The 23,229-nt window shown below is 56.5% G+C and overlaps 1 protein-coding gene across 2 annotated transcripts; it reads right to left on the reverse strand.

Moving 5' to 3' along the window:
• Positions 1 to 445: 445 nt before the first annotated feature.
• Positions 446 to 22,901, reverse strand: apc (APC regulator of WNT signaling pathway). Of its 2 annotated transcripts, none has more exons than XM_030084208.1 (17): positions 20,596 to 20,617; positions 18,218 to 18,373; positions 16,998 to 17,085; positions 16,523 to 16,757; positions 15,701 to 15,809; positions 13,158 to 13,271; positions 13,024 to 13,086; positions 12,899 to 12,949; positions 12,552 to 12,816; positions 11,486 to 11,686; positions 11,251 to 11,346; positions 10,673 to 10,812; positions 10,521 to 10,598; positions 10,126 to 10,242; positions 9,219 to 9,433; positions 4,978 to 7,915; positions 446 to 3,564 (listed from the first exon to the last, which is right to left on the reverse strand). In XM_030084208.1, the coding sequence occupies exons 2-17, from the start codon at positions 18,350 to 18,352 to the stop codon at positions 1,645 to 1,647; spliced, it is 6,765 nt and encodes a 2,254-aa protein (XP_029940068.1). In that variant the 5' UTR covers positions 18,353 to 18,373; positions 20,596 to 20,617; the 3' UTR covers positions 446 to 1,644. The 2 variants fall into 2 exon arrangements, with proteins under 2 accessions (XP_029940068.1, XP_029940066.1); XM_030084206.1 differs by lacking the exon at positions 20,596 to 20,617 and adding an exon at positions 22,692 to 22,901 and having other exon boundaries at positions 1,645 to 3,564.
• Positions 22,902 to 23,229: the final 328 nt, after the last annotated feature.

Consider the following 23,229-nt stretch of genomic DNA (forward strand, 5'->3'; position numbering starts at 1 on the left):
AACAGCGCTGTGGTCGCCATGACAACGTGCCTAGGACAGAGATTTACTGTCTGCCAACAGTCAGAGCCACAACATAACACATATTGTCCCATCAGTGACGACAAGCAGCCTTGAAGTCTGTATTTACCCAGGATTCCACAGCACCCCTCAGCTTCTTGCCACTACCGGAAGTCAGCGCCGATTCGCCGCTGCTGTCCGCCGAGCAGCGAGCGGTCTGGTCATTCTGTACGTCATTGTAACGGCTGTTCGGAGGCTGTGACGCCACTTCTGGAGAGGCATCCCAATGAGGGAGGAGGGAGTTGATGTGACAGTTCAGACCCTGGGACAGCTTTTACCTCCACCAACAGTTGAGACAAAAACGTGACTGCTGGGGTCAAAGGTCACCAGATGGTGTTACTGCACATTCAAGGGAGGACACGGAATGCCGGGACATGTTTCAACTTTATTCTGTTTGGCAAAAGTCAGTTTGTTTTAAATTATGTGCTTCAAAGGTCAAACTTTCAGGCTTACAGCAATAACTTACGTTTTACAGTGTTATCTGTTTCCATAGCGATGGAAACCAAAATAATTAAAATCCCAAACTGGAATACTTGAAAACAGCAAAGTTTGGGAAAAAAAAAAAAAAAAAACTGTCTATAATCCACTCCCATGACCAGGCAACCAGCATGCCTGGCAGTCTGACCGCCAGCCCGTCAGGCAGACCGCCGGCCGGGAAGGGAGACCGCCGGCCCGTCAGGCAGACTGCCGGCCGGGAAGGGAGACCGCCAGTCGGGAAGGGAGACCGCCAGCCGGGAAGGGAGACCGCCAGCCGGGAAGGGAGACCTTTAGCCCGTCAGGCAGACCGCCGGCCGGGAAGGGAGACCGCCGGCCCGTCAGGCAGACCGCCGGCCGGGAAGGGAGACCGCCAGCCCGTCAGGCAGACCGCCAGCCCGTCAGGCAGACCGCCGGCCGGGCTGTCTGGTCAGACCGCTCACATGCAACACCTAATGAAAAGGAACTTTTCAAGGTAACCAACTGCGAAGGCATAGTGTTGTGGAGGTTTGAGCAACCAGGAGCAACCGCCGATGTTCTCCGTCAGAGCGTTAGCGCGGCGGCGATGTTCTCCGTCGCGGCGGCGATGTTCTCCGTCAGAGCGTTGGCGCGGCGGCGATGTTCTCCGTCGCGGCGGCGATGTTCTCCGTCAGAGCGTTGGCGCGGCGGCGATGTTCTCCGTCAGAGCGTTGGCGCGGCGGCGATGTTCTCCGTCGCGGCGGCGATGTTCTCCGTCGCGGCGGCGATGTTCTCCGTCAGAGCGTTGGCGCGGCGGCGATGTTCTCCGTCGCGGCGGCGGCCGTCCGGCAGCGTTCTCTGACATCGGCTTCAGCTAGGTTAGCTAGCTGCTCATCTCAGCGCCTTGTTTGAGGAATCAGTTCTTCGTTCAAACTGAACTTCACTCACAAAGAGAAGAAAAGACGTGTCTGTCCGTCACCACGGTAACTGTCATTACATCAGGGCGGGGCCATGCAGGGACAGGTGAGGGGCGGAGCTAAGCGCTACACATCATTTTAGTGGTATAAAAACATATAAAGTTCAATTCTGAGCTGTGAACCAATGGGAGGAAGGGGGCGGGGCTAGCAGGTTAATCTCTTTTCTCGGTGTCGAGCGTCACACCGACGTGACGATGTAGGAGCCGCGCTCTCCGCCGCCGCCCTCGCCGCTCTTGGGCTCCCGTTTCTTGGTGATGGGGGTGGGGATGAGGGAGGGGCGGGTCGGCGTGGTGGAAGACGCCGTGGTGGCGGTTGCCGTGGCGGTTGCCGTGGCGGTTATGGTGGCAGTCGCCGAGGCGACGGTCACCTCCACGCCGCTCTTCCTGGGGCTGGGCGTGTAGTTGAAGGGGCTGACCCGAGCCGCCACGGCGCCGCTGCGCTGCGGCGCCGGCTGCTGGGCCCGCTGCGGCGCCGGCGGCTTGTCATCCAGGCTCTCGCAGCTGCGCCGCAGGTTGAGGTTGGAGGAGGAAGAGGAGGAAGAGGAGGAGGGGATCTTGGAGGGCGCCGGGCTCTGGATGACGGGCGGAGCGTTGGCGGAGACGGGGGAGCGGGCGGAGCAGGCGGAGGAGGAGCGCGGGTTGTTGACGGGACAGTCCTCCAGGCGGACCCACACGTCTTCCGATTTGTCGGCGAGACTCCGCCCAGCCGGCGACTCGCCGCCGCCCTTCGCCTTCCTCCATGTCCCCTTGGACCTGCCGCCGCCCTCCTCCTCGCTCCGCCCCTTCTCGCTGGACTCGGACGACGCCGACAGCACGGAGGAAGAGCTGCCCGTCCTCTTCCAGGTGCCGACGCGAGGCAGCGAGGTGGAGTGTTTAGCAGCGGCGCCGCCCGTGCCGCCGTTTTCCCGTTTCCAGGTGCCCGTGCGGCTGAAGCGCGACGGCGCCGCGTCCTGAGGGCGCGACGGGCTCTCGGAGTGGGAGCGGCCGACGTCGTGTTTTCTGGAGGCGGACGGCAGCGGCGTGTCCGGGCTGGACGGCGAGGGAGGCACGGTGGGCGGCGCCGACTCCTCCAGCTTCCTCTTCAGCGTGGGGCTCGGCGCCTCTTTGATGAAGGTGGACTGGCGCACCAGCGCCGGCTTGTCCACCTCCGCCTTGGGCTTTTTGGCGGCGGCGGCGACCCTGGAGGCGGACTCGCTCCTTGGCATGGCGCCGCCGCCGCCGCCAGCCCTCACCGCCGCGCTGGGTTTGGCCGCTTTGGAAGCAGATGAAGAAGAAGACGCGCTTCCCGGAGAGGAAGTGCGAGGCAGCTGTGACGGCTTCCCTCCTTTCTGATTGGCCGCGGTGGAGCGGGAGGGGGTGGAGTCTCGAGAGGACCCGCCTCCCCTGTCGGTCACGGCCAGCGCTCTGGGTTTGCTCCGCCCCCGGGAGGCGGGCTCTGCCCGGGGCTTGCCGGTGATGAGGCTCCGGTAGACCTTCTTGCCGCCCCGCAGGGCTTTGGCCGCCTCCTCCTCCTCGTCCTCCTCCTTCTTCTTCTTGGCGTCCAGCGTGCTGCGCTCGCCGGCCTTCAGGATGCGCGCTCCCCGCTTGGCCTCGTCCGGCTCCGCCTCCTCCCGCCCGTGCTGGCGGGCCGTGGGGAGGTGGAACGGGGAGCCCGCCGACTTCAGGGACAGAACGGAATCCGAGTCCGAGGACGGCTGGCGGGACAGCGAGGAGGCGGCGGCGGCGTTCAGGCTGCTCACGATGGAGTTGGCGCCCTCCTGGATGGCCTTCCAATCAAACGACTCGGAGTCCGGGGAGGCGGGGCTTCGGGGGACCTCTGATGGTTCCTCCTCGGCCAGGATGCTGTCGTCCGCCGTCAGGACGGAGAGGGCTGTGGGCGCGGCGGCGGAGGCGGCGGGCGGAGGCGCGGCGGCGGCGGGAGCCTTCTTCTTCTTCTTGGGCATGGCGGAGCTGATGCACTCCTGGAGCAGGTCGTCCTCCGAGTCGATGCTCAGCGAGCTCAGGGACGAGTTCCTGGAGAAGCAGACGGGCGTGTCCTCCACGTGGAACGCTTTGGGGGCGTAGCCAACAGCCGCTGGGGGGCGGGGCTTGGAGCTCACCTGGGGAGGACACAACACTGTCATTCAGGATCTCAATCTGAGAGACAGACAGAGAGAGAGACAGAGACAGACGGAGAGTGGGAGAGGGAGAGAGAGAGAGACAGAGAGTGGGAGAGGGAGAGAGAGACAGAGAGAGAGACAGAGACAGACAGAGTGGGAGAGGGAGAGAGAGAAAGACAGAAAGACAGAGAGAGACAGAGACAGAGTGGGAGAGGGAGAGAGAGAGTGGGAGAGGGAGAGAGAGACAGAGAGAGAGAGACAGAGACAGAGTGGGAGAGGGAGAGAGAGATAGAGAGACAGAGAGTGGGGGAGGGGGAGAGAGAAAGACAGAGAAAGACAGAGAGAGACAGAGACAGACAGAGTGGGAGAGGGAGAGAGAGAGAGAGAGAGTGGGAGAGGGAGAGAGAGAGAGAGAGAGTGGGAGAGGGAGAGAGAGACAGAGAGAGAGAGACAGAGACAGAGTGGGAGAGGGAGAGAGAGATAGAGAGACAGAGAGTGGGAGAGGGAGAGAGAGGGAGAAAGACAGAGAGACAGCGAGAGAGTGGGAGAGGGAGAGAGAGAAAGACAGAAAGACAGAGAGAGACAGAGACAGAGTGGGAGAGGGAGAGAGAGAGTGGGAGAGGGAGAGAGAGACAGAGAGAGAGAGACAGAGACAGAGTGGGAGAGGGAGAGAGAGATAGAGAGACAGAGAGTGGGAGAGGGGGAGAGAGAAAGACAGAGAGAGACAGAGACAGACAGAGTGGGAGAGGGAGAGAGAGAGAGAGAGAGTGGGAGAGGGAGAGAGAGACAGAGAGAGAGAGACAGAGACAGAGTGGGAGAGGGAGAGAGAGATAGAGAGACAGAGAGTGGGAGAGGGAGAGAGAGGGAGAAAGACAGAGAGACAGAGAGAGAGAGACAGAAAGGGAGAGGGAGAGAGAAAGGCAGAGAGAGACAGAAAAAGAGAGAGAGAGAGGCAGAGGTCGAAGGCCGGCTGTTTGCTGATGACCTGGTGTTGCTGTCACCAACCAGAGCAGGGTGACAACAACACCTCCACCTCCTGCAGCAGTCGTCCCAGACCCGGCCGGCAGTAAACCAGTCCAGAACTACAGGAGGACCCAGAACGCGGCACTCCACACCCCCGAGGCCAGCAGCTGGCCTGATCTGGATCTTCAGTCTGAGTCCAGACCGTGGAGGCGGGGCCTCAACATCCTTCTGACTGTTGGGGTTCTGAGCAGGAGGAGTCAGAACCGCTCCCACAGGAGAACCGGCTGGCGGCCCAGAGTTCATAGCGGCGTGGCTCTGATCCTTGGATGTGGCTCCTCCAGAACTCACCAGGATGGTTCTCCACTAACGGAACGGGAGCCGGTTCAGACCGTGGTGAGAGAGAGAGAGAGAGAGAGAGAGAGAGAGAGAGAGAGAGAGACAGGCAGATACCTGGCCCTCAGGTGGAGGGGGCGGAGCCTGGTCATCCTCAGGGGGCGGGGCAAACTCTTTGTTGTTGTTCTCTTGGTCGATGTCGCTGAGCGAGCTGAGGGAGGAGTTCCTGGAGAAGCAGACGGGCGTGTCCTCGATGGAGAACTTCTGCTTCTCGTCACTCGCCGTGGGATTGGCGGTGGATTTGGTTCGTGGGAAGACGGCGGCCGTCTGCTGCTTCCTCTTGCGGCCATCTTCTTTCGTCTTTTTGTCCGCCTCGCCCTTGTCGCCGCCGTCGTCTTCGTCGAAGTCCAGGGAGCTGAGCGAGTCGTTGCGGGAGAAGCAGCAGGGCGTGCCCTCGATGGGCGTGTAGTGTCGCGGCGAGTCGAAGGCGAATCCCGGTTTAGCCTTGGCGGCGGTCGTGGCGGGCACGCCGTACGGCGCCCTGTGGGGCATGGGCTTCACGGGCGACGTGGGCTTCTTCTTCTGCTGCTGCTGCGAGCAGAGAGGAGGCGGGGCCGGAGCAGGAAGAGGGGGAGGGAGGGGGGGCGGCGCCTCCTCGCCGTGGGACGGCGCTCTGGAGGGCTTTCTGGGTTTGGCTTTGGGCATGGCGGCGCTGATGCACTCTGCCAGGATGTCGTCGCCATTCTCGCCCTCGGGATGTCCGGCGCGCCTCCTCGGGGCGGATGTGGGCGGGGTCGCGGCGGCGGCCGCCACCTCCTCGTTGGGCGGGGAGTCGATGGTGAGGTCGCTGAGCGACGTGGCGGTGGAGAAGTTGAGCGGCGTTCCCTCTACGCAGTAGACCCGGGGCACCTCCTCCGGGGGCGGAGCCGCTTCCTTCCTCAGCTGCGCCTGCGTGCGGCCGTGAGGTGGGAGGAGCTTGTAGACGGGGAGCTGGCTGGCCTTGGGCGCCGCGCTCTGTTTCTTTGGTTTCCGTGACGACTTGGGCATGGCCATGTTGATGCAGGCCTCCAGGATCTCGATGTCGTCGTCGTCGTCGTCGTCCGAGCCGTCCAGGACGGGCTTGGCGGGCTCCGCCGCGGCCGGCTCGGCCCGCCTGGCCTCCGTCTCCTCCTTCTTCATCTCGGCGGCGATGTAGGGCTCGTCCAGACTGAGCGCGCTCAGACTGGAGGCGCGGGAGAAGCCGTGCGGCGTGCTCTCGGTGGCGAAGTGCAGCAGGACGTCGGCGCCGCTCTCGTCCTCCTCCAGCTTCTTCTTGGCCGTCTCCTCCGGAGGGGCCTCGCGGGCCGGCGGCGGCGGCGGCGGCGGCGGCGGCGTCTTGGCGCGGCTGGGCGGCATGGTCTGCCCCGGGCTGTCGGGCAGGTCGCTGGGGCTGATCACGCCGCTCGGCACGCCGCTGCACGGCTCGCTGGAGCGCACGGAGCTGGCGATGGAGGAGGTGGAGAAGCTGTCCAGCGAGCTGACGGAGGTGCAGCGGCTGAACATCAGCGGCGTCTCCTGGGCGTACGGCGGCTCCGGCGGGCTCTTGGGCGTCCCGGCGCCCGACGAGGCTGTGGCGTGGTGGTGGTGGTGGGCGTGGCCGTGGTGGTGGTGGTGGTGGTGTCCTCGGCGTCCCCGTGCGGACGGAGCGGCGGCGGTCTGGCTCTCGGCTTCCTTCTGCTGCCGCCGCTGCTCCTGCGCGCTCTTCTCGCCGACGGGAAGGGTCGGGTAGTCGTTTCCACCACCGCCGCTTCTTCTCTTGACGTCGCCGCCGTCTTCGTCCTCGGAAGACAGCGAGGACAGCGAGCTTCCTCTGGAGAAGCAGATGGGCGTGTCCTCCACGCAGTATGTCTGGGTGGACTCCTGGTTGCTCTTGGAAGGCGCTCGCCCGGCGGCGGGTGCCGGGGGGCGGAGCTTGTTGATAGATGAGGACGAGGGTGGAGGCAGGGCGGAGGCGCCGGCGTCTTCCGGTTTGAACAGAGGCTTGCGGGCGGCGTCGGCGGCGTACTTTAAGCTGTAGTCGATAGGCTGCTCTGCCGAAGAGTCTCCGCCATAACTGGACGCCGTGGTGATGTAACGCGGCGGTGGGACGGGCGGCATGCGGCCGTCGCCCGCCGCCGGCCCGCCGCCGTCCGACCTCCTCGGCCCGGCGTCCCGCTCGCCGTCCTCGTCGCTGTCCGCGCCGCCCCGGTGGCTCGGACTCTGCCTGCCGGAGTTCAGCTGCTCATCCGAGTACTTCAGGCTGTAGTTGATGGGCGTGTCCAGCTCGGCGCCGTCGTCGTCCGCCATGTGGTTGGCGCTGCGGATCTTGTGCGCCAGGTCGGCCGGGTACTTCCTGTAGACGCAGCACTTGCTGGCGGCACTCTCATCAGAGGAGTAGAAGGACTCCGCCGACGGCTTGGTCTTGCCGCGGTTGCCGTAACCGTCGGCGCTGGTGACGCTGTTGAGGCTGTCGCTGGACGCCCGCACGCTGGGCGGGAACACGGCGCGGGGGTACGCCCCCTCCTCGCACGCCCTCTTGGAACCTTCTCCATTCTTGGGGCTGGACAGCACCGGCGTGTTGGAGTAGGAGCGAGCGGAGACGGCGGTTCCCGCAGAGCCGCCGCAGCCCCGCCCCTTGCGGTGCGCGGCCTTGGGGCTCAGGTTGTCGATGTTGTCGAAGGTTTCCGAGAGCTGCTGGGCATCCAGTTCCTCGAACAACGCCTTCTGTTTGCGGGCCTGCAGCGACGGGGCGCCGGCGCCTGGTGACATCACGCTGGCGTCTTTGTAGCGCGCCGGCCGGTTCGCCATCAGGTTGCGCAAGGCGGCCGCGCTGCCCATGGCGATCATTTTGTGGCGGGAGTGGATGAGGTTCCTGAGCATGCCCACGGCGCCCAGCTCCCACAGAGCCTCCTGGTCTTTGGCGTCGCGCGCCGACAGGTTCCACAGCGTTCCGCAGGCGTTGGACACGATGGTCAGACTGTGAGACTTCAGGTGCTGCAGCAGTGTCGGGAGGCAGGCGTGTTCCCGGAGGACGAGCCTGCAAGACAGGACGCAGGGACCATTACCCGCAATGTTTACCTTCATGTTTACAGTCTTACGTCAGGAACGCACTGGACGCGGAAGTGTAGCGGAGGCGCCGCGAACGTCTCCGCGCCGGCGCTCGGCTGTTCGCACTGCAGGCGCATCTGCTGCCTGCGCTCTCCGCTGGTCACATCGGCTGCACTCGGCTGATCCGGCTGCTCTCGGTTTTCACATTTGTTCCCTCTGTCTCGCTCTGCCAGGATGGATGTGTGTGTTTTGGTGACCTGTGGAGAGACTTTTTCTCCTCCTGTCCTCTTTTTTCTGCATCACGCGAATCTGTGTCGCGCTGTGTGTGTGTGTGTGTGTGTGTGTGTGTGTGTGTGTGTGTGTGTGTGTGTGTGTGTGTGTGTGTGTGAGATTGGGTGCGTACGTGCGTATGTCTGTGTGTGCGTCCATCTCTCGTGATTAGGCCCAAGTGACAGACGGACGAGCAACAGCGTAACTAAATGTCATTTCATTTATTTCATTTTGAAAATTGACCGGATTCTCTTGCCTTTTCTGTTTCCGACTTCCTGTCTGGTCCGATCTGCTTGATCCAGCTTCACAAATGGCGCTCTCGCCGCTCGCGTGAAAAATAAAACGAAACGGAGCCCCCTGCGCGTTGTGTGCGGCCAGTCAGATAGGTTAACATGGGCGCTTCCGCGTCCAGTGCGTTTGGGCCGTTACCCTCATGTTTACAGAGTTACCTCCATGTTTACAGTGTTACCTTCATGTTTACACTCATGTTTACAGTGTTACCTCCATGTTTACAGTGTTACCTCCATGTTTACAGTGTTACCTTCATGTTTATACTCATGTTTACAGAGTTACCTCCATGTTTACAGTGTTACCTTCATGTTTACACTCATGTTTACAGTGTTACCTTCATGTTTACAGTGTTACCTCCATGTTTACAGTGTTACCTTCATGTTTACACTCATGTTTATAGTGTTACCTTCATGTTTACACTCATGTTTACAGTGTTACCTTCATGTTTACACTCATGTTTACAGTGTTACCTTCATGCTTACAGTGTTACCTTCATGTTTACAGAGTTACACTGGTGTGGCGGTGGGGGATGGGATGGGGGATGGGGGTCCTGTGCTCATTGATCCTGGATCAGCTTTACCTGCTTGTTCTATTTGTGTGTTCTCCTCACTTGGTCTGCTAGGTTAGCCAATTGGTTAACTAATTAATCCTGAACCCTCTGGTTCTGGGTTGGATGATCCTGGATCAGTGGATCCTACTTCTGTGCCACAGAACCCTGTGTGTCTGTTTACCTGTGGGCCTCGTTGGTGGCAATGAGGCTGGACACGTTGCGCAGGATTCCTCCGCCACTCTCGATGATGGCGAGCGTGTTGCTGTGGCTGCGATGAGTCAGCGTTCCCACCAGGAACGCCAGCGCTCCGTCCACTGAGCAGATGTCGGCCTTGTTCTCTGTGCAGTGGGCCGACAGGTTCCAGAGAGCACTCAGCACCGACTTCAGGGTCGATTCCTGCAGACCAGAGGGACAGTCACAGGGCCGCTCGACGAGTCAAAGACCCTGAGGCCAGTTGGTGGCTGTCCCCTCCCACCCCGGCCAGACCCCTCCCACTCAGGTGTCCCCCCTGAAAGGAGGTTCAGGTTCCACCAGGACCAGAACCTCACGAAACAAGAACAGTTTCTTCCCCTCTGCCACCGCTCTCACGAGCAAGGCCTAAGTCCCCCACTGACAATACCCCCCCACCCCCACCCCCCCACCCCCCCACCCCCACACATGCAGAGGAACAGACTTCGCATGACGGACAATCTTCAGCCCCATAAGCATCACTGTAAATACCTTGTAATTTGTTACTTATGTTGATTCTGTAAACCCTTCTCTTATTTATGTCTTTTTGTCTCTTACTTTGTGATTATTATCATTATTATTATTATTATTATTATTATTATTATTATTATTCCTTGCTATCTATATTTCGTACTTGTGCCTTTTTAAATCTGTTCCTCTCAGTCTCTGTTTGCACCTCAGCCAAAAAATACTCCTACATCTTCCTGCTTCTGCTTCTTCACCTCTGCACAGATTTCACTTTCCCCACTGGGATTCTGGAGCAGTGAAATAAACACTTTCACACAGAACAGTCAGCCTGGACTCCGTCACGTTGTTCTGGAGACGTTCCCCAGGAAGAACCCCACAACCCGTAACTTTACCTTCTGCACCTCCAGAGCGCAGCCCATCAGCGCCCGGACGCTGCCCACCTCCCTCAGCGTCTTCTTACTGTTCACATCGGCTCGCCACGACAGGTTCCTCAGGACGCTGGCGATCACCTGGAGGGAGACCCACAGCTCACAGCTGGAACCCCACCCAAACAGGAACCCCACCCGCAGAGAAACCCCACCCAAACAGGAACCCCACCCAAACAGGAACCCCACCCAAACAGGAACCCCACCCGCAGAGAAACCCCACCCAAACAGGAACCCCACCCACAGAGGAACCCCACCCAAACAGGAACCCCACCCAAACAGGAACCCCACCCACAGAGGAACCCCACCCAAGGTTCCAGCTCCCTCACCTGAAGAAGACTTCCCCCCCGAGGTTCCCTCACCTGCTGCAGGTCTTCGCTCTGGGACTTGAGTTGAGCCACCATGGTTCTCATGCAGCCCTTCATGGAGCAGAGTGTGGCCTGCGGTGGAGAAACAGCGTCAGGCTCCGTTCCCATTGGAGGAGGAGAGGCCACGCCCCCTTCCGGCAGCTCACCTTATTGGCCACGTCTCCGAAGGTGAGGTTGGTCAGCGCCATGCCGGCGTAGCGCCGCAGAGTCACGCTGTAGTGGTCGTTGCTCAGCCCGAACATCTCACAGTCCACCTGCAGCAGCTCCGCCACCGCCTGGAGCCCGCCTGGGAGGGTCAGAGGTCACAGGCCGCTAGACCACAGGTCACAGGTCGCTAGGCCACAGGTCAAAGGTCACTAGACCACAGGTGATAGGTCGCAAGACCACAGGTCACAGGTCGCTTCGCTAGACCACAGGTCAAAGGTCACTAGACCACAGGTGAAAGGTCGCAAAACCACAGGTCAAAGGTCACTAGACCACAGGTGAAAGGTCACAAGACCACAAGTCAAAGGTCACTAGACCACAGGTCACAGGTCGCTTCGCTAGACCACAGGTCAGAGGTCGCTAGACCACAGGTCAAAGGTCACTAGACCACAGGTCAAAGGTCACTAGACCACAGGTCAAAGGTCACTAGACCACAGCTCACTAGACCACAGCTCACTAGACCACAGGTCACAGGTCATGGGATCAGGAGGTCACCCCGTGGGCGGGGCTTCACACTCACCCAGCTCGTTCATGGCGTGGCGATGTTCCTCATCAAAGGAGAGCTTCATGAGAACACAGACGGCTGGACAGATCTGATGTTCCACTGGAGAGGGCACTGCGCGCACACACACACACACACACACACACACACACACACACACACACACACACACACACACACACACACACACACACACAGCTGAAACGGCTGCTGGAACCATGCTCCGTGATTGGCCGTGCGCCGAGTCACTCACTGGGGTTGTCCTCCTGGTCGACGCCCCTCTCGTGGTTCTCCTGCCAGCTCCAGCAGGCCTCGCAGTAATGACGCACCTGCTCCAGCAGGTGGAGCACTCGGATCTCACGCCGGCCTCTCTTGTCGTCGGGTTGGCTGTGCACGATGTTGTGGAGCGCCGCCGACGCCCGGGCTCTGGCCTCCTTACTGCCCCGGGAGTTACCTGGCGTGCACACACGCACACACATGCATGCACGCACATACATGCACGCACGCGCACACAGACAGACAGACACAGACACAGACAGACACACACACACACACACACACACACACACACACACACACACACACACACACACAGGTGATGGATGAGACACGGTCCTGAACCCGTGTGCGTAGGTTCTGTGGCCCCGCCCCCCACAGCCATGTAATGACAGAGTTGCAGAAATGAAACTTGGGTTCAGCCGTTTGTTGTGGAGCCGTCTGAGTCTGGTTTACTGTGGCCGGTTCGTCCCGCATGAGCCCACCCAGAGACCTGCCAAAGCCCACCCAGAGACCCGCCAGAGCCCACCCAGAGGCCCAACAGAGCCCACCCAGAGACCCGCCAGAGCCCACCCAGAGACCCAACAGAGCCCACCCAGAGGCCCAACAGAGCCCACCCAGAGGCCCAACAGAGCCCACCCAGAGGCCCAACAGAGCCCACCCGGAGACCTGCCAGAGCCCACCCAGAGGCCCAACAGAGCCCACCCAGAGGCCCAACAGAGCCCACCTAGAGACCCAACAGAGCCCACCCAGAGGCCCAACAGAGCCCACCCAGAGGCCCAACAGAGCCCACCCAGAGGCCCAACAGAGCCCACCCAGAGGCCCAACAGAGCCCACCTAGAGACCCAACAGAGCCCACCCAGAGGCCCAACAGAGCCCACCCGGGGACCTGCCAGAGCCCACCCAGAGGCCCAACAGAGCCCACCCAGAGACCTGCCAGCACCCCGGCACCGGCCGCCGTTGGCCCCCACCGCCCTTAACGGCCGCCCCCCCCGGGCCCCTCTCGGCCCCCCCGGGCCCCTCTCGGCCCCCCCGGCCCTCACCCAGCAGCAGCGAGTCCTTGTCGTTGCCGTGCAGCAGCTGGATGAGCAGCGGCAGGCAGCCGGACTGACGCATGGCGATGCAGGAGTCCTGGGAGCTGGACATGGCGAGCAGCGTGCGAGACATGTCGTCCTTGTCGTGAGTCCCCAGCATGGACAGCAGACTGTACACCATCTCCACCTTGGTCCCCAGGTGGCTGGTGATTCGTCGAGGCACGGAGTAAGCGTTCTCATTGGCCGGCTCGTGGTCCGACCGGCCGCCGGCACCCTGAGGAGGAAAAACATCAGGAACGTCTGGAAAGAACGGGACGGCCAGACACAGAGACCCACGCCGGGACGGGGACACTCACTGGAGCTGCAGCCAATCCACTGCTGTCGCTTGTGCCTGGAGCTCCTTCCACCTGCAGGGACAGAGACCAGAGGGTTACCATGGAAACCAGAGACAGGTCACATGGTGCTGGACTGGTGAGATTACCTGAAGACGAGCTCCGAGACGGAGGATGTCCTTCTCTATCTGCTGAATGCGAGACACACGAGCCTGGAAGACAGGAGGAACCGGTCCAGACAGGAAGAAGGGGTGTATGACAGTGTGAAGCGGTGTAGCAGTACCTGTGCTCTCCTCTCCATCTCCTGGCAGGACCCCAGCTGCTCTTCCATCGCCGAGCGAATCTGACGAGCCTCAAACTCCAGCTGACGACGACTCATGTCCGTCTGTAGAGTGAACTGAGATACAGGCGCAGTTCAACAACTGCTCCCACTGTACACACAACAACTGCTCCCATTGTACACACCACTGTACACACAACTGCTCCCACTGTACACACAACTGCTCCCATTGTACATACCACTGTACACACAACTGATCCCACTGTACACACAACTGATCCCACTGTACACACCACTGTACACACAACTGCTCCCACTGTACACACAACTGCTCCCATTGTACATACCACTGTACACACAACTGATCCCACTGTACACACCACTGTACACACAACTGCTCCCACTGTACACACAACAACTGCTCCCATTGTACATACCACTGTACACACAACTGCTCCCACTGTACACACCACTGTACACACAACTGCTCCCACTGTACACACAACAACCGCTCCCACTGTACACACAACCGCTCGCACTGTACACACAACTGCTCCCACTGTACATACAACAACCGCTCCCACTGTACACACAACCGCTCCCACTGTACACACAACAACCGCTCTCACTGTACACACAACAACCGCTCCCACTGTACACACCACTGTACACACAACTGCTCCCACTGTACACACAACTGATCCCACTGTACACACAACTGTACACACAACAACCGCTCCCACTGTACACACAACAACCGCTCTCACTGTACACACAACAACCGCTCCCACTGTACACACCACTGTACACACAACTGCTCCCACTGTACACACAACTGATCCCACTGTACACACAACTGTACACACAACAACTGCTCCCACTGTACACACAACAACCGCTCGCACTGTACACACAACTGCTCCCACTGTACACACAACTGCTCCCACTGTACACACAACAACTGCTCCTACTGTACACACAACAACCCTAGGACTGGGCGAAATGGCAAAAAAAATCACAATTTTTTTTCATATAATTCAATCTCGATTACAATCGCGATATGTTATATTGTTTTTAAACCAGTTTTAAAGGATCTGCACTGAAAACTAGAAGTTTAGAATAGTTAAACATTTTATTGACAAACCAAGTAAACAGCAATGCAAATTAAATAATATAAACATATAAAAATATAAGAACAACCTCACTTAACAGTGCAGTAAACGGAAAAAAAATCTAACACCAAGATAATAAAATTCTTGCGATGCACCGTTTTTTCAATAAAAGAGAAGAACTGAATGATCGTTAGTTAAAGTGCGACAGTTTACAGCCCTGGGGATTTTTGTTTCTATCAGTTTAAAAAACTAAAGAAACCACCTGGGGATAATGAAGGTGCTTTACAGTTGGAAACATTATTTTCAAGTTGGGACGCTAAACATGCTGCTGCCATCATTAAAGCTTGCATATAATCTAGATTGGACAGATTAGACTTAAAATGTAACCGTACAAAAATACAAAAAACTAGACAAAAGTAATCGTTTTTCTCCTCTTAGAATGTTGCTCATATGGTGCAGTGGCCTGAAAAGACGACACTGGCTGCGTTTACATGCAGTCAATGTTCGTGTTAAGATCAATATTCTGGTTTCTGAAACATGATAACCCCAGAAGATCCTCATTCAGACCACGGCCACAGATGACCCCATGACTGCATTTGCACTTCATGCCACTAGGTGTGCTGTTTGCATGTTCAACCTTATTTCACACAGACACCACAGAAGAAGTTCGCTGCAGGCGCTGCAGGCTCTCTGCATGTTGATAGAAGTAGAGCGTTAGCGGCAAGACGTGGTGACATGTTCAATGACGCGATGCAGCGTTTTTTCAGTAAAAGAGAAGAACTGAACCATCGTTAGTTAAACTGGATCACCAGTAGCCTGGACTCAAAAGACCAGATTCCTTGCGGATCGGTGTGCTAGCAGCGGTGAGCTAGCAGCGGTGAGCTAGGAGCGGTGTACACACAACAACCGCTCCCACTGTATACACAACTGCTCCCACTGTACACACAACAACTGATCCCACTGTACACACAACTGCTCCCACTGTACACACAACAACTGATCCCACTGTACACACAACTGCTCCCACTGTACACACAACAACCGCTCCCACTGTACACACAACAACCGCTCCCACTGTACACACAACAACTGCTCCCACTGTACACACAACAACCGCTCCCACTGTACACACCACTGTACACACAACAACCGCTCCCACTGTACACACCACTGTACACACAACTGCTCCCACTGTACACACAACAACCGCTCCCATTGTACACACAACAACTGATCCCACTGTACACACAACTGATCCCTCTGTACACACAACTGCTCCCACTGTACACACCACTGTTCACACAACAACCGCTCCCACTGTACACAACTTCTCTCAATGTACTATAAACTGCTGATGGTTCTAGTTCTGGTTGTTGTAGTTCTGGTTCTGATGGTTCTGGTTCTGATGGCTGTGGCGGTTGTGGAAGGTCTTACGTTCTCGGTCAGTGGCAGACTGTCGATTCTCTTGGTCAGGTTCTGGAGCTGAGCGTAGTACCAGTCTTTCTCCTTCTCCTCCTTTTCCAGCTCGGCCAATAGGAGCGACCTGTGGAGGACAAAAAGCCAATCAGAGAGCAGGAACCATCAGAACGTCAACAGCCGTCCAAATGTCACAATCCTGAAAAACTCCAGAATCCTCCAGAACTCTCTGAACATATGGGACACTGGAACCCCTCAAAGTACTCTAGACCTCCTCTCAGTAATCTAGAGACCCCCACAGTACTCTAGACCCCCTCTCAGTACTCTAGAGACCCCCACAGTACTCTAGAGACCCCCTCTCAGTACTCTAGACCCCCTCTCAGTACTCTAGACCCCCTCTCAGTACTCTAGACCCCCTCTCAGTACTCTAGACCCCCACAGTACTCTAGACCCCCTCTCAGTACTCTAGACCCCCACAGTACTACAGTACTCTAGACCCCCTCTCAGTACTCTAGACCCCCTCTCAGTACTCTAGACCCCCACAGTACTACAGTACTCTAGACCCCCACAGTACTACAGTACTCTAGACCCCCTCTCAGTACTCTAGACCCCCTCTCAGTACTCTAGACCCCCTCTCAGTACTCTAGACCCCCACAGTACTCTAGACCCCCACAGTACTACAATACTCTAGACCCCCTCTCAGTACTATAGACCCCCACAGGACTCTAGACCCCCTCTCAGTACTCTAGACCCCCACAGTACTCTAGACCCCCTCTCAGTACTCTAGACCCCCTCTCAGTACTCTAGACCCCCACAGTACTCTGTAATAGTCAGGAGCACCTCTCCTTCTCCAGCTCGTCCAGGCACCGCTCATGGCTGTCTCTGTCCCGGTCCCGGTCCCGGTCCCGGCCTGCAGACGGCAGAGCTCTCCTGGGGAAGGCAGCAGCAGAGGAAGGACCAGGAGCTCCGAGTCCTCCTGGAGTTCCAGATCCAGAGGAAGTGGAGCTGGAGGAAGAGGAGGGGGGCAGGGGGGGCCGAGTCCGGGCCTTGAAACCCGCCGAGTCCAGGCTCATTTCTACAGAGAAGATACAGGTTGGAGTCAGGACCCCACAGGACCCCGCAGGACCCCGCAGGACCCCGCAGGACCTCGCAGGACCCCGCAGGATCCCGCAGGATCCCGCAGGACCCCACAGGACCCCACAGGACCCCACAGGACCCCACAGGACCCCACAGGACTTGACAGGACTTGACAGGACTTGACAGGACTTGACAGGACTTGACAGGACTTGACAGGACTCGGGATACTACTTCTCACCCTTCAGTCTCTCTATGAGCTCCAGCTGAGATCCAGAAGCTTCTCCAGATTCTTCTTCTATGGTGCCCTGGAGCTGCTTCAGCACCTCCTGCAGCAGAAAAACGCCCGTCACACCCAGAACCCCGTCAGCTGACCACAGAGACAGAGACAGACAAAACCAGGGGTCTGGACTAGAGATGTTCCGATTCCGATACCAGGATCGGAAATTGTGCCAATATTGCCGAAAATGCTGCATCGGTATCGGCGAGTCCTGGAGTCCAGGCCCCGAACCGAGACCACGTCATTAATTAAATTAGTAATCTGTTTACTGGTCCGCTCCATCGGCTCCGTTAGCTCCGTTAGCGCTGACGCTTCTTCTTCTGTGATGTTTCACAGCAGCTAGCATCCCGTTGGCTGCACTACCGCCACCTGCTGGCCGTTAGCTCTGACAGGTCGTTGCCGCTGCTGCAGCTGCTGTTCATGAGAGGAAGCAGAATGGATCAGGTGACTGACGGACAGCGCCCGTTGAAGAAGCTTATTTTTTGTTTAGAGAGCAGCTTCTGCTCTTTGGATTGAACTTCATAGGTTGGTCTTGGACGATAACATTTTGGAGAGTAGTCTTTTAAGTTTCTGTTGAACTATTTTTTACTGTTCTATTTAAACTCCCTGTTCATTTGACTGTTATGTTTGCACTTTAATTAAAAAAAAACCTAGATTTGTTTATGAAGTTACTGTTGCACTGCTGGTATTTATACTGTTTATTCTAAATGACTTCATTTTACAATATTGTGTCTGCACTTCCATTTAAAAATGCAACAACATATATTCCTAGATTTATTGAAGTTGTGGTTGCAGTACTGTTTAATATTGTTCTATTTAAATTCCCTTTTAATCTAAAAATATTGGGGCTTCACTTTAAGTTATTGAAAATAGTTATTCCCAGTTTGATTTAGTTCAGTTGCATTTGCACTGCTGGTTTTTATCCTGTTCTGTTTAAAAATAAATGTCTTGAATCTGCTGTACTGATTCATGTTAGAGGGTTTAACCTGAGCCGGGCCTCACCCCCGTGATGGTCATGTGACAGTCCTGCAGGCGAGGCCTGCTGTTATTTTATAATATAATGGTATCGGATCGGGACTCGGTATCGGCCGATACCCACAGTAAAAGTATCGGAATCGGTATCGGGAGGCACAAAATGGTATGGGAACATCTCTGGTCTGGACCATGGACTGGTGACTCACCTTCATGTTGGACGCCTGTGTCTCCAGTTTGGTCAAGTGGTTGGAGTTGTCCTGCAGCTCTTGTCTCAAGTTGGAGTTCTCCATCTTTAACACCTCCACCTGTCTCAGCAGCTGGTCGTAGGAGGCCACCGCCATGATGGAGGAGCCCCTCCCCTCCTGCAGAACAGGTACGGTTACTAGGCCTGTGCGGTTTACCGGTTTGTACGGAATACCGGTTTTTATTTTCATTATGATATGAATTTTTCATATACCGCAATACCGGTGAACAGCCCAAACAACATCCGGAACGTGCGTGGCGGTAAAGTGTTTCAGCAGGGACCCATTTCACTGCTGCACGCCAACAACACAGCGTGCTGTTGGCTGCCGGCGAGAGCTCACAGTGAAGCACGCCGTTTACCCAGAGGAACTGATAGCAGAAAGAGGAGCCACGGCTGTGGCTTGGAAGTTCTTCGGCTTTAGAAGGTCGGACGTGGATCAAACAACCATCTTTTGCAAATGCTGTCGAGCAGAAGTGGTTAGCCGGCGGTGCTAACACTAGCAATTAGCTTCACCACCTTAGTCGAAAACATGTTTTAGAGCACCAGGAATGTCATAAACTAAGATCCACAGCCTCCACATCCACAGCTCAGCCTGCAGCAGCAGCCAGACGTCCACTCAAGACGCGTTAAAGGGACTGACTATGAGGAAAAAGAAAACAAGCGGCGGGTCGAGATAACGATCGCAATCACGCAATCTGGACATGAAAAAAAACATGATCCAGTCCTCATGACAGTGAAATGGGCCATTTAAAGCCGATCAGCTGCAGTCATTATTTTCTTATCAGAAGAAAATGTGTGTAACAACACTCTGCATGAAAAAATACCATCAAATACCGTGAAACCGGTAGGAATTTTAAAAAAACCGTGATATGAATATTTTGCCATACCGCCCAGCCCTAACGGTTACTATGACAACCAGTACTGCTGTCGCGATGGAGGAGCCCTTCCCCTCCTGCAGAACAGGTACCGTTACTATGACAACCAGTACTGCTGTCATTGAAGAGAAACATTTACACTGTCAATGATACTGCAGTACAGTGTACAGCACAGGCGGTACTGCAGTACAGCATATAGTAGATGTGGTACTGAAGTATAGTTTAGGTTGTACTGCAGTACAGTGTACAGTACAGGTGGTACTGCAAAACAGTACAGGTAAGTTCAGCACAAATGATACTGCAGCATGGTACAGGAATTTCTGCAGTTTGGTACAAATGGCACTGCAGTACGGTGCAGGTGGTACTGTAGTACAGGACAGGTAGTACTGCAGTACAGTGTACAGTACAGGTGGTACTTTAGTACAGTGTACAGTTTATGTGGTACTTAAGTACAGTGTACAGTATATGTGGTACTGAAGTACAGTACAGGTAGTACTGTAGTACAGTATACAGTACAGGCAGTACTACAGTGCAGTGTACAGTACAGGCGGTACTGCAGTTCCATACAAATGGTACTGCAGTACAATACAGGCGGCAATGCAGTACAGTACAGGCGGTACTGCAGTATGGTGTACAGTATAGGTGGCACTGCAGTACAGTACAGGCAGTACTGCAGTACAGTGTACAGTACAGGCGGCACTGCAGTGAAGCACAGGCGGCACTGCAGTACAGTGTGCAGTACCAGCAGTACTGCAGTACAGTATTGATATGATACTGCAACACTGTGAAGTCCTGACAGAGTGACAGTTACATCACACTGATGACATCATCACAGTGATCAATGGAGCGACTCCTCCCCTTCCTGCTCCTGCTGACTGCACCTCCTCCCCTCACCGTCTTTCTCCTTCTTTCTCCTTACCGACCCCCCCCCCCCCGGTGTCCCCCCCGATGCTCTCTTCCTCCCCCCCCGAAGCTCTCTTCCTCCCCCCCTCCTGATGCTCTCTTCCTCCCCCCGATGCTCTCTTCCCCCCCGATGCTCTCTTCCTCCCCCCCCGAAGCTCTCTTCCTCCCCCCCTCCTGATGCTCTCTTCCTCCCCCCCGATGCTCTCTTCCCCCCCCCTGATGCTCTCTTCCCCCCCCCTCCTGATGCTCTCTTCCCCCCCCCCCCCTGATGCTCTCTTCCCCCCCCCCGATGCTCTCTTCCTCATCCTTCTCTCCCTTCTGCCCCCCACCCGAGTCCAGGGTGTCTCAGCCTCCTCCTTCCACCGCCCCCCCTCATCCGTTCCCTGCCCCCTCACCCCCGCACAACAATGCGAATCCCAACAAAAAGCCCCCACAGCCACAGACAACAGAATGAATTGCCCCCTTCCTGATCCTGTTGCCCCCGCTCTCTGACGCTGACCGGGGGTGTCGGGGCAGATAGATGGAGAGACGGAAGATGGAGAAAGAGAAAATGGCAGCTCACCCCATCGCTGTCGCCTCCATCAGCCTCCTTCTGTGTCTGACAGAGCCCGGTCAGCTGACTGCCCAGTAGCCAATCAGCAGCCAGGAAGGAGAGTAACACAGTCAGCAGCCAATCAGCATCCAGGTAGTGGCCAAGCAGCAGCCAATCAGCAACCGGCCTGCAGCAAGCAACCTGACAGCAGGCAGCCAGGAACCAGTAACCAACCACACAGCAACCAGCAACCAACCACACAGCAACCAGCAACCAGTAACCAACCACACAGCAACCAGCAACCAGTAACCAACCACACAGCAACCAGCAACTAACCACACAGCAACCAGCAACCAGTAACCAACCACACAGCAACCAGCAACCAACCACACAGCAACCAGCAACCAGTAACCAACCACACAGCAACCAGCAACCAGTAACCAACCACACAGCAACCAGCAACTAACCACACAGCAACCAGCAACCAGTAACCAACCACACAGCAACCAGCAACCAGTAACCAACCACACAGCAACCAGCAACCAGTAACCAACCACACAGCAACCAGCAACCAGTAACCAACCACACAGCAACCAGCAAACAACCACAAAGCAACCAACCACACAGCAGCCAGCAACCAGCAACCAACCACACAGCAACCAGCAACCAACCACACAGCAACCAGCAACCAGTAACCAACCACACAGCAACCAGCAACCAGTAACCAACCACACAGCAACCAGCAAACAACCACAAAGCAACCAACCACACAGCAGCCAGCAACCAGCAACCAACCAGACAGCAACCAGCAACCAACCACACAGCAACCAGCAACCAGTAACCAACCACACAGCAACCAGCAACCAACCACACAGCAACCAGCAAACAACCACAAAGCAACCAACCACACAGCAGCCAGCAACCAGCAACCAACCAGACAGCAACCAGCAACCAGCCACACAGCAACCAGCAACCAACCACACAGCAGCCAGCAACCAACCAGACAGCAACCAGCAACCAACCAGACAGCAACCAGCAACCAGCCACACAGCAACCAGCAACCAACCACACAGCAACCAGCAACCAACCAGACAGCAACCAACCACACAGTAATGAGCAACCAACCACACAGCAACGAGCAACCAACCAGACAGCAGCCAGCAACCAACCACACAGCAGCCAGCAACCAACCACAAAGCAACCAACCAGACAGCAACCAGCAACCAACCAGACAGCAACCAGCAACCAACCAGACAGCAACGAGCAACCAACCAGACAGCAACCAGCAACCAACCACACAGCAGCCAGCAACCAACCACACAGCAACCAGCAACCAGCCCAGCAGGCACAGCACTGCCGCGGTGCCGGTGGCTGTTCCAGCACTAATGAGACACTGTACTGTCAGAGTTCCGGTTCCAGTAGAGACACACTGTTAAAGTTTCAGTAGCCCGGGTCCAGGACTGAGACCCACAGTGTGGCTCACACTGACCTGCCGTTAATAAAAGAAATGCTGGATCGTGCTGTGTGGGTTCCATGAGACCCAGGAAATCAGCAGACCCAGAGACCAAGAAACCAAGAACATAAGGGCCAGAAGACCCAGGGACTAGGAAACCAGGAACTTGGGGACCAGTAGACTCAGGGACCAGGAAACCGGGAACTTGGGGACCAGAAGACCCAGGGACCAGGAAACCAGGAACTTGGGGACCAGTAGACTCAGGGACCAGGAAACCGGGAACTTGGGGACCAGAAGACCCAGGGACCAGGAAACCGGGAACTTGGGGACCAGAAGACCCAGGGACCAGGAAACCGGGAACTTGGGGACCAGAAGACCCAGGGACCAGAAAACCAGGATCATATGGACCAGCAGACCCAGCGACCAAAAAACTAAGGGCATAGGGACCAGCAGACCAGGAACATAAGGGCCAGTAAACCCAGGGACCAGGAAACCAGGAACACAGCGACAGTCCCCGGTCCCGGACTGTTCCTTGGTCTGGGACTGTCTCTCGGTCTCAGACTTTTCCTGGTCCAGATGTGGACCTGACACTGTCTCCAGGGTCCACAGTCCGAACACCAATACAAACACACGGTTAGCATTGAGCTAAGTAGCAGCTAGCTGCCGTTCTCACCTCCAGCTTCAAATAACGCGACCCAAGTCCGGGTTGGAGCCCACGGACATCCCGGAGAGACGCAGCCAAGCGGAAGACAGACCGCTAGAGTCACCGAGGGCCGCTCATGTCCCTGCTAAGAGCGGACAAAGATCCGAGCAAAGTCCTGGAGAAGTTTTTATCCGCTAGCCTCTACTCGACGTTTTTGTTGCAGAGAGGTCCGCCATCTTGTCTCTCTCTCTCTCTCTCGCTCTCTGTCTCTCTCTCTCTCTCTGTCTCTCTCTCTCTCTCTGTCTCTCTCTCTCTCTCTCTCTCTCTCTCTCTCTCTCTCTCTCTCTCTCTAACTCAATTCAACGAAGCTTTATTGGCATGACAAACATACATTTACATTGTCAAAGCGTTACATAAAAAAAACACACTATATAAACAGTTTAACTCACTTCACTGGAACGCAAAACAGTGCAAGACAGTGCAAATACTATTAAATAAGAATTAAACAAACTAAAAAGGATAAAACTGTATGTACTTTGTAAGTGCTGAAAGTACCAGTGTACAGTCG

The sequence above is a fragment of the Salarias fasciatus genome, assembly GCF_902148845.1.
Source record: "Salarias fasciatus chromosome 7 unlocalized genomic scaffold, fSalaFa1.1 super_scaffold_4, whole genome shotgun sequence".
Taxonomy (NCBI): Eukaryota; Metazoa; Chordata; class Actinopteri; order Blenniiformes; family Blenniidae; genus Salarias; species Salarias fasciatus.